The sequence below is a fragment of the Coregonus clupeaformis genome, unplaced genomic scaffold (assembly GCF_020615455.1).
Source record: "Coregonus clupeaformis isolate EN_2021a unplaced genomic scaffold, ASM2061545v1 scaf0063, whole genome shotgun sequence".
NCBI lineage: Eukaryota > Metazoa > Chordata > Actinopteri > Salmoniformes > Salmonidae > Coregonus > Coregonus clupeaformis.
The window spans coordinates 905,760-916,697 of record NW_025533518.1 but is presented as its reverse complement, the minus strand read 5'-3'; the positions used below and the strand labels follow the sequence as shown (position 1 = coordinate 916,697).

The following is a 10,938-nucleotide window of genomic DNA, read 5'->3' as shown; positions in this document are numbered from 1 at the left end:
CTTGTTCTTATTCAGTCCTTAGTGTCCGTCCAAGTGTCCATCCGCCAAAGCTAGTATGTTTAATGACAAGAGGATAAGTTCTTACTTGGGTCTCTTCAAAAGTGTGTATGTGTACATATGTTTGAGTGTGGGCATGTGTAGAAATTCTGCGTGTATGTGTGTTCCCTCAGACTGCAGATTCAAAGTAGAGCAACACTCCTCTCCCCTCTCCTCCCTCCCTCCCTCCCTCTCTCCTCTCCACTCCCTCTCCTCCCTCCCTCTCCCCTCTCCTCCCTCCCTCCCTCCCTCTCTCCTCTCCACTCCCTCTCTCCCCTCTCTAGACGAAGGCTTCAGGTTTGCTGGACCCGTTGATCTTGAGGTATATCTTGGAGTCCTGGTCTCGTTCCTGTATCCGGCGGTGCAGCGTGCGTCTGAAACAGACCAGGTACAGAGGCAGCAGGAAGCCCAGCATACTGACCCCCAGCAGGCCTACATTCACCTAGAGCACCATGGGAAATAGAGTTCACATTAGTTACATTAAGACTATCGGACCACCATCTTATTACATTCGCTAAAGCAACAAATAATCTGCTCAGACCCCAACCAAAGATTATCAAAAGCTGCGCTATAAATTCTTGGACAACCCAAAGATTCCTAGATGCCCTTCCAGACTCCCTCCACCTACCCAAAAATCTATTAACCATCCTAACCGAGGATCTAAACTTAACCTTGCATAATACCCTAGATGCAGTCGCACCTCTAAAAATTGTCACAAGAAACGAGCTCCCTGGTACACAGAAAATACCCTGAAGCAAGCTTCCAGAAAATACCCGAGCCCTGAAGCAAGCTTCCAGAAAATACCTGAGCCCTGAAGCAAGCTTCCAGAAACTACCCGAGCCCTGAAGCAAGCTTCCAGAAACTACCCGAGCCCTGAAGCAAGCTTCCAGAAAATAATCCTGAATCCTAGGACCATGCCTCAGGACTACCTGGCCTGACGACTCCTGGCTGTCCCTGTCCCCAGTCCACCTGACGACTCCTGGCTGTCCCCGTCCCCAGTCCACCTGACGACTCCTGGCTGTCCCTGTCCCCAGTCCACCTGACGACTCCTGGCTGTCCCCGTCCCCAGTCCACCTGACGACTCCTGGCTGTCCCCGTCCCCAGTCCACCTGACGACTCCTGGCTGTCCCCGTCCCCAGTCCACCTGACGACTCCTGGCTGTCCCCGTCTCCAGTCCACCTGACGACTCCTGGCTGTCCCCGTCCCCAGTCCACCTGACGACTCCTGGCTGTCCCCGTCCCCAGTCCACCTGACGACTCCTGGCTGTCCCCGTCCCCAGTCCACCTGACGACTCCTGGCTGTCTCCAGTCCACCTTGTCATGTTGCTGATCCAGATTCTGCTGTTCCGCCTGCGGCTATGGAATCCTGACCTGTTCCCTGGTCGTGCTACCTTGTCTCAGACCTGCTGTCTCGACCTCAATGCTCGGCTATGAAAAGCCAACTGACATCTACTCCTGAGGTACTGACCTGTTGCACCCTCTACAACCACTGTGATTATTATTTGACGCTGCTGGTCATCTATGAACGTTTGAACATCTTGAAGAACGATCTGGCCTTAATGGCCATGTACTGTTACAATCTCCACCCGGCACAGCCAGAAGAGGACTGGCCACCCCTCAGAGCCTGGTTCCTCTCTAGGTTTCTTCCTAGGTTCCTGCCTTTTCTAAGGAGTTTTTCCTAGCCACCGTGCTTCAACATCTCCATTACTTGCTCTTTGGGGTTTTAGGCTGGGTTTCTGTTAAGCACTTTGTGACTTCTGCTGATGTAAAAAGGGCTTCATAAAGACATTGATTGATTGATTGATTGATTGATTGATTGTGCGCTGTGTGTGTCCTCACCCAGAGTGGGTCTCCCTCCAGAGGGCCCATCATGGCCATGAAGAGCGGCTGCTGGAGCAGAGCGAACAGAGCAGACACCAGAGACTGCATCCCTGTCAGACTGCCAAACTGAGACGACGGGTATCTAGTGAGAGGCAAAGACACAGAATACAATCCATTTACAGTTTTCATGTAATACCAGGTACACTCTTACACACCCCCCCTCCTCCCAGGGTGATGCCAGTCCTCACACACCCCCCCTCCTCCCAGGGTGATGCCAGTCCTCACCCCTCCTCCCAGGGTGATGCCAGTCCTCACACACCCCCCCTCCTCCCAGGGTGATGCCAGTCCTCACCCCCTCCTCCTCCCAGGGTGATGCCAGTCCTCACCCCCTCCTCCTCCCAGGGTGATGCCAGTCCTCACACACCCCCTCCTCCCAGGGTGATGCCAGTCCTCACCCCCCCCCTCCTCCCAGGGTGATGCCAGTCCTCACCCCCCCCTCCTCCTCCCAGGGTGATGCCAGTCCTCACACACCCCCTCCCAGGGTGATGCCAGTCCTCACCCCCCTCCTCCTCCCAGGGTGATGCCAGTACACACACACCCCCCTCCTCCCAGGGTGATGCCAGTCCTCACACACCCCCCCTCCTCCCAGGGTGATGCCAGTCCTCACACACCCCCTCCTCCCAGGGTGATGCCAGTCCTCACACCCCCTCCTCCCAGGGTGATGCCAGTCCTCACCCCCCCTCCTCCCAGGGTGATGCCAGTCCTCACACACCCCCCCTCCTCCCAGGGTGATGCCAGTACTCACACACCCCCTCCTCCCAGGGTGATGCCAGTCCTCACACCCCCCTCCTCCCAGGGTGATGCCAGTCCTCACACACCCCCCCTCCTCCCAGGGTGATGCCAGTCCTCACACACCCCCTCCTCCAAGGGTGATGCCAGTCTCACACACCCCTCCTCCCAGGGTGATGCCAGTTCTACCCCCCTCCTCCCAGGGTGATGCCAGTATTCACACACCCCCCCTCCTCCCAGGGTGATGCCAGTCCTCACACACCCCCCCTCCTCCCAGGGTGATGCCAGTACTCACACAGCAGCATAGAGACCTCCGGTAGCAGAGTGGATGAACCCTCTCACAACAGTGTGGAGGACAAACGACAGGATCTGAGGAGAAACACATCACATGACAAGTCAGTCAGTCACCAGCTCTGCAGGAGAGGTCACCTAAACATAATGTTGGTGTATCCCTGAATATCATTCAACTATAAGGCTTGTTGTTGTAGACCTGAATATCATTCATAAGGCTTGTTGTTGTAGCCCTGAATATCATTCAACTATAAGGCTTGTTGTTGTAGACCTGAATATAGGGTATAAGGTACTAGGGTATAAGGTACTAGGGGATAAGGTACTAGGGGATAAGGTGCTAGGGTATAAGGTGCTAGGGTATAAGGTGCTAGGGTATAAGGTGCTAGGGTATAAGGTACTAGGGTATAAGGTGCTAGGGTATAAGGTGCTAGGGTATAAGGTACTAGGGTATAAGGTACTAGGGTATAAGGTGCTAGGGGATAAGGTGCTAGGGTATAAGGTGCTAGGGTATAAGGTGCTAGGGTATATAAGGTGCTAGGGTATAAGGTGCTAGGGTATAAGGTGCTAGGGTATAAGGTACTAGGGTATAAGGTACTAGGGTATAAGGTGCTAGGGGATAAGGTGCTAGGGTATAAGGTGCTAGGGTATAAGGTGCTAGGGTATAAGGTGCTAGGGTATAAGGTGCTAGGGTATAAGGTGCTAGGGTATAAGGTACTAGGGTATAAGGTGCTAGGGTATAAGGGGCTAGGGTATAAGGTGCTAGGGTATAAGGTGCTAGGGTATAAGGTGCTAGGGTATAAGGTGCTAGGGTATAAGGTGCTAGGGTATAAGGTGCTAGGGTATAAGGTGCTAGGGTATAAGGTGCTAGGGTATAAGGTACTAGGGTATAAGGTGCTAGGGTATAAGGTGCTAGGGGATAAGGTGCTAGGGTATAAGGTACTAGGGTATAAGGTGCTAGGGGATAAGGTGCTAGGGTATAAGGTGCTAGGGTATAAGGTACTAGGGCATAAGGTGCTAGGGTATAAGGGGCTAGGGTATAAGGTGCTAGGGTATAAGGTGCTAGGGTATAAGGTGCTAGGGTATAAGGTGCTAGGGTATAAGGTGCTAGGGTATAAGGTGCCAGGGCATAAGGGGCTAGGGTATAAGGTGCTAGGGTATAAGGTGCTAGGGTATAAGGTGCTAGGGTATAAGGTGCTAGGGTATAAGGTGCTAGGGTATAAGGTGCTAGGGTAGAAGGTGCTAGGGTATAAGGTGCTAGGGTATAAGGTGCTAGGGTAGAAGGGGCTAGGGTATAAGGTGCTAGGGTAGAAGGGGCTAGGGTATAAGGTGCTAGGGTATAAGGTACTAGGGTATAAGGTGCTAGGGTAGAAGGTGCTAGGGTATAAGGTGCTAGGGTATAAGGTGCTAGGGTATAAGGTGCTAGGGTATAAGGTGCTAGGGTATAAGGTGCTAGGGTATAAGGTGCTAGGGTATAAGGTGCTAGGGTATAAGGTGCTAGGGTATAAGGTGCTAGGGTATAAGGTGCTAGGGTATAAGGTGCTAGGGTATAAGGTGCTAGGGTATAAGGTGCTAGGGTATAAGGTGCTAGGGTATAAGGTGCTAGGGTATAAGGTGCTAGGGTATAAGGTGCTAGGGTATAAGGTGCTAGGGTATAAGGTGGCGCGATCGGCTAAGATGCTTGAGGAGGGCGGTCACATGTGTTTGTAAGACAGAGGTCCTGAGTTTGCGCCAAGTATGGGCCGAATCGGTGGTATTCACTAAGCAAGCAGGGTGACGTCCTTTACACTAGGGTGTAGGGGCTAGGGTGTAGGGGCTAGGGGCTAGGGGGCTGGGGGTAGGGGGTAGGGGCTAGGGTGTAGGGCTAGGGGGTAGGGGTAGGGGCTAGGGGTAGGGGCTAGGGTGTAGGGGCTAGGGGCTAGGGGTAGGGGCTAGGGTGTAGGGCTAGGGGCTAGGGACTAAGGGCTAGGGGCTAAGGGCTAGGGGCTAGGGGCTAGGGGGTAGGGGTAGGGGGTAGGGGCTAGGGGCTAGGGGCTAGGGGCTAGGGGCTAGGGGTAGGGGTAGGGGCTAGGGGCTAGGGGGTAGGGGGTATGGGCTAGGGGTAGGGGCTAGGAGCTAGGGGCTAGGGGCTGGGGGCTAGGGGTAGGGCTAGGGGCTAGGGGCTAGGGGGTAGGGGGTAGGGGCTAGGGGGTAGGGGGGTAGGGGCTAGGGGCTAGGGGCTAGGGGGTAGGGGCTAGGGGCTAGGGGGTAGGGGGTAGGGGCTAGGGGCTAGGGGGTAGGGGCTAGGGGCTAGAGGGTAGGGGGTAGGGGGTAGGGGGTAGGGCGGCAGGTGGCTTAGTGGGTAAGAGCGTTGTGCCAGTAACCGAAAGGTCGCTGGTTCTAATCCCCAAGCCGACTAGGTGAAAAATCTGTCGATGTGCCCTTGAGCAAGGCACTTAACCCTAATTGCTCCTGTAAGTCGCTCTGGATAAGAGCGTCTGCTAAATGACAAAAAATTTAAAAATGTAAATAGTAGGGGCTAGGGGGTAGGGAATACCTGGGATAGGATAAAGTAATCCTTCTACCCCCCTTACCCCACCCCAAAGAAAAAAAAAAAAAAACATATTGTAAAGTGGTTATCCCACTGGTTATAAGGTGAATGCACCTATTTGTAAGTCGCTCTGGATAAGAGCGTCTGCTAAATGACGTAAATGTAAAATGTAAATGTGTAGGGGCTAGGGTGTAAGGTGCTAGGGTGTGATGCTGTCTACTATAGGGAGTAGCGGTGGTGTCTAGCTGTAGTTCCACTGTAAATCCTATAGGTGGCGACAGAGCACCGCTCACATCTCATTCCTACATCAGCTGTCACCAACCCTGGTCCTGGACAGCTCTACTGCTGATTGGCCAGGAGGAGGTGAGGAGGCGGGGACTAGTTTGAGTGACAGCTGGACGGAGCACTTACCTGCAGGGGGAGGTTGGGCACCAGGCAGGTGATGCCGAATCCCACCAATAGGACGTTGGTCAGGATGAACGCTCGCATTGCATTGGTCACCTTCTGGATCTGTTTGTCTCTGGGCTTGGCCTTGGGCTGGTCCCTGAGGGGGTTAGGGTTAGAGAGGGGAGAGGGGAGAGGAAAGGAGGTCAGATCCTATTTCCAACATCCACCATGGGATCAAGGGATCACCCCTCATCAACCCCTAGGCACTCTTATCCAAACCACTCAGATCTCCATAGAGGGTAAGGGCTACTCTTATCCAAACCACTCAGATCTCCATAGAGGGTAAGGGCTACTCTTATCCAAACCACTCAGATCTCCATAGAGGGTAAGGGCTACTCTTATCCAAACCACTCAGATCTCCATAGAGGGTAAGGGCTACTCTTATCCAAACCACTCAGATCTCCATGAGGGTAAGGGCTACTCTTATCCAAACCACTCAGATCTCCATAGAGGGTAAGGGCTACTCTTATCCAAACCACTCAGATCTCCATAGAGGGTAAGGGCTACTCTTATCCAAACCACTCAGATCTCCATAGAGGGTAAGGGCTACTTGCTAGTGATTTTATTTACTATGCTGGCCGGCTATACTACAGCATTTGTTTGACCATTTAAATGAAATGAAAGCACTTTATGTATCTACTCCCCCCACTTGAAGGTGTCATAAGTATTTGAACAAATTCACTTATAGTTTAATTGGTAGAGCATGGCGCTTGTAACGCCAGGGTAGTGGGTTCGATCCCCGGGGCCACCCATACGTTAACATGTATGCACACATGACTGTGGCTAAAAGTGTCTGCTAAATGGCATATTAAGTAGTCAAACGTTTTGTCATTGGTCCCACATTCCTAGCACGCAATGACTACATCAAGCGTGTTGCTGGATGCATTTGCAATTTGTTTTGGTTGTGTTTCAGATTATGTTGTGCCCAATGGTGAATAGTCTATTCTGTCATTTTGGAGTCACTTTTATTGTAAATAAGAATGTTTTGGGGGTAATCATGACTGCGTGGCCAAGCACGCCTCCAACTCAATCATCAAGTTTGCAGACGACACAACAGTAGTCTGCTTGATTACCAACAATGACGAGACAGCCTACAGGGAGGAGGTGTGGGCTCTGGGAGTGTGGTGCCAGGAAAATAACCTCTCACTCAACATCAACAAAACAAAGGAGATGATCGTGGACTTCAGGAAACAGCAGAGGGTGCACCCCCCTATCCACATTGACGGTACCGCAGTGGAGAAGGTGGAAAGCTTCAAGTTCCTTGGCGTACACATCACTGACAAACTGAAATGTTCCACCCACGCAGACAGTGTGATGAAGAAGGCGCAACAGAGCCTCTTCAACCTCAGGAGGCTGAAGAAATTTGGCTTGGCACCTAAAACCCTCAAAAACCTTTACAGATGCACAATTGAGAGCATCCTGTCGAGCTGTATTACCGCCTGGTACGGCAACTGCACCGCCCGCAACCAAAGGGCTCTCCAGAGGGTGGTGCGGTCTGCCCAACGCATTAACAGGGGCAAACTACCCGCCCTCCAGGATACCTACAGCACCCGATGTCACAGGAAGGCCAAAAAGTTCATCAAGGACATCAACCACCCGAGCCACTGCCTGTTCACCCCGCTATCATCCAGAAGGCGAGGTCAGTACAGGTGCATCAAAGCTGGGACCTAACCTCTAGGGGTCTAGGGGTTTGGGGTCTAGGGGTCTAGGGGTTAGGGGTCTTAGGGTTAGGGTTAGGGGTCTAGGGGTCTAGGGGTTAGGGGGTTAGGGGTCTAGGGTTCTAGGGTTAGGGGATAGGGGTCTAGGGGTTAGGGGTCTAGGGGTCTAGGGGTCTAGGGGTTAGGGGGTCCAGGGGTCTAGGGTTAGGCCCAGGGGCTAGGGGTCTAGGGTTGGGTCCAGGTAGGGCCCAGGGGTCTAGGGCCCAGGGTCTAGGGCCCAGGGTCTAGGGGTCCGTAGGGCCCAGGGCTCCGGCGTCTAGGGTTTAGGGGCCCAGGGGGTCTAGGGTTAGGGTCTAGGGTCTAGGGTCTAGGGTTTGGGTCTCAGGGGTCTAGGGGTAGGGTCCAGGGGTCTAGGGGTTAGGGCTCAGGGTTAGGGGTCTAGGGTTAGGGGTCTAGGGGTTAGGGGTTAGGGTCTAGGGATAGGGGTCTGGGGTTAGGGATAGGGGTCTAGGGGTTAGGGGTCTAGGGGTCTAGGGGTCTAGGGGTTAGGGGTCTAGGGGTTAGGGGTCTAGGGGTTAGGGATAGGGGTCTAGGGGGTTAGGGATAGGGGTCTAGGGGTTAGGGGTCTAGGGTTAGGGGTCTAGGGTCTAGGGTCTAGGGTCTAGGGTGGCAGGGGTTAGGGTCTAGGGGTTAGGGCAGGGTTAGGCCCAGGGGTTAGGCCCAGGGTTAGGGGTCTAGGGCCAGGGTCAGGGTTAGGAGGGTCTAGGGAGGGTCTAGGGGTTAGGGGTCAGGGTTGGGGTTAGGGTTAGGTCAGAGTTAGGGGTTAGGGGTTGGGGTCTAGGGCTTGGGGTTAGGGTTAGGGGTCTAGGGGTTTGGGGGTTAGGTTAGGGGTCTAGGGTCTAGGGTGTTAGGGTTAGGGTCTAGGGTCTAGGGTTAGAGGTTAGGGTCTAGGGGTCTAGGGGTTAGGGGTCTAGGGGTTAGGGGTTAGGGGTTAGGGGTCTAGGGGTCTAGGGGTCTAGGGTATAGTAACTTACTTGCTGCCCGGTACCTTCTCCTCCTCTCCATCTTCACAGTCCTTCAGCTTCCAGTCCATAATCTGACCAATCACTGGAGTCGTCATCAGACACAGTAGCTGCAGCATGCCGAAAATTGAGGAGTACAAACTGACTGTGGAGGAGAGGAGGGAGGAGAGAGGGAGGAGAGAGGAGGGAGGGAGGAGGTAGGAGGGAGGGAGGAAGTAGAGGAGGGAGGAGAGGAGGTAGGAGGGAGGGAGGAGGAGGGAGGGAGGGAGGGAGAGGAGGGAGGGAGGAGGGAGAGAGAGAGAGAGGAGGGAGAGAGGAGGAGGAGGAGGAGGAGGGAGAGAGGAGAGGAGGGAGGAGGGAGCGGAGGGAGTAGAGGAGGAGGAGGAGAGGAGGGAGGAGGAGGAGGGAGGAGGAGGAGGGAGAGAGGAGAGAGGAGAGGAGGAGGGAGGAGGGAGCGGAGGAGAGGAGGAGGAGGAAAAGGAAGAGGAGAGGAGGGAGGAGAGGAGAGGAGGGAGGAGAGGAGAGGAGGGAGGAGAGGAGAGGAGGAGGGAGGAGTGAGGAGGAGGGAGGGAGGAGGAGGAGGGCGGAGAGGAGAGAGGAGAGGAGGAGGGAGGGAGGGAGTCAGGAGGAGGAAAAGAGAGAGAGAGAGGACAGAGAGAGAGAGAGAGAAAAACAGATTATTAGCCAGTCTAATAAATAACAATTCCATGTTAATAATCCATAAAAGTGCCTGGGTTTTAGCGTTAATGACTACGGTAGTCAGTTAATGAGTAGTAGATCTAACAGCTGATGATAGGCTAGTAGCTACCTAGTACTGGTTTAGCTCAGGGCAGGGACAGTCAAGGACTGGGCAAGGTTGGGGGAGAACATAGAGAAGGATAGAGGTCTTTAGTGGCCAAAAGGACATGTTAGCATGGCCAGCACCATTGAGGGCTTCCACCATTTTAATGTCGTCAACTGGGTGGGACTTCCAACTTCATTGGCTGATCCCTCCTGGTGACCCTGTTGGAGTCATGTCCAACCGGGTCCTCAAGAGCGAACAGTCAATCGTGAAGAAGAAAATTGACTTTTTCAAAATGGAGATCGCCTCAATAGCACTGGCCATGCTGTCACAGACGCTGTGATGGCACAGATACAAAGAGGAGTCCTCTATCTATCTCTATGGGGGAGAAGGCCAACAACAACACAGTTAACACAGAGGCTAAGGTTAATGCTAATACGGTCGCATTATACACAGCTATGGTAATGGCTATAATGATAAACGTAACTATCACAGTCATCACAAAACCAGTGTGAAATGCTAATAACATTTGCTATAGCTATAGAATTTCCGATTGAGCTGACATATGCAGCGTTGACCTTGAAAGCAGTCTCGGGCCGATGCGAGAACATTGCCTTTAAATTTCAATTGGGCTTTAGAGCTGAGCTTCCGTGACTGAATAGAGCCCTAAGGTTTAGCATCGCATCAGGTTAACTGGTAACACCCAAGGCAAGGGTTTAATGCTAGCACTACCTAACCCATTAAGCTAAGGTTAAAGCAGAGGTAGCCAACCCTCCTTGTGGAGAGCTACCCCCCGTGCAGGGTTTTGCTCCAGCCCTGCTGTAACACACCCGATTCAGCTGATAGAGGTCAGCAGCTGATGAGTAGAATCAGGTGTGTTAGAGCAGGGCTGGAACAAAACCCTGCACGGGGGGTAGCTCTCCAGGAAGATGGTTGGCCACTCCTGCACTAGTACATGTTAACAGTCTATACAACCGAGACAGTAACTAACAACACAGAGGCTAGTAGTAGACGTTATATCTACCAGTCTTGTCCAATAGTGTTAGACGTTATATCTACCAGTCTTGTCCAATAGTGTTAGACGTTATATCTACCAGTCTTGTCCAATAGTGTTAGACGTTATATCTACCAGTCTTGTCCAATAGTAGTAGACGTTATATCTACCAGTCTTGTCCAATAGTGGTAGACGTTATATCTACCAGTCTTGTCCAATAGGGTTAGACGTTATATCTACCAGTCTTGTCCAATAGGGTTAGACGTTATATCTACCAGTCTTGTCCAATAGTAGTAGACGTTATATCTACCAGTCTTGTCCAATAGTGGTAGACGTTATATCTACCAGTCTTGTCCAATAGGGTTAGACGTTATATCTACCAGTCTTGTCCAATAGGGTTAGACGTTATATCTACCAGTCTTGTCCAATAGTAGTAGACGTTATATCTACCAGTCTTGTCCAATAGTGGTAGACGTTATATCTACCAGTCTTGTCCAATAGGGTTAGACGTTATATCTACCAGTCTTGTCCAATAGTAGTAGACGTTATATCTACCAGTCTTGTCCAATAGTG

At 52.5% G+C, this 10,938-nt stretch overlaps 1 protein-coding gene across 2 annotated transcripts in view; it reads right to left on the bottom strand.

Moving 5' to 3' along the window:
* Window positions 1-263: 263 nt before the first annotated feature.
* LOC121580081 (large neutral amino acids transporter small subunit 4) overlaps window positions 264-10,938 on the bottom strand; it is a 67,409-nt gene continuing 56,734 nt past the window's right edge. For both annotated transcript variants that reach the window (XM_045212912.1, XM_045212913.1), the window contains 5 exons: window positions 8,603-8,735; window positions 5,875-6,007; window positions 2,941-3,014; window positions 1,875-1,998; window positions 264-478 (listed from right to left, as the gene is read on the bottom strand). In XM_045212912.1, the coding sequence (XP_045068847.1) occupies window positions 317-478; window positions 1,875-1,998; window positions 2,941-3,014; window positions 5,875-6,007; window positions 8,603-8,735 (626 nt within the window). In that variant the 3' untranslated portion in view covers window positions 264-316. The remainder of the gene's footprint in view (window positions 479-1,874; window positions 1,999-2,940; window positions 3,015-5,874; window positions 6,008-8,602; window positions 8,736-10,938) is intronic.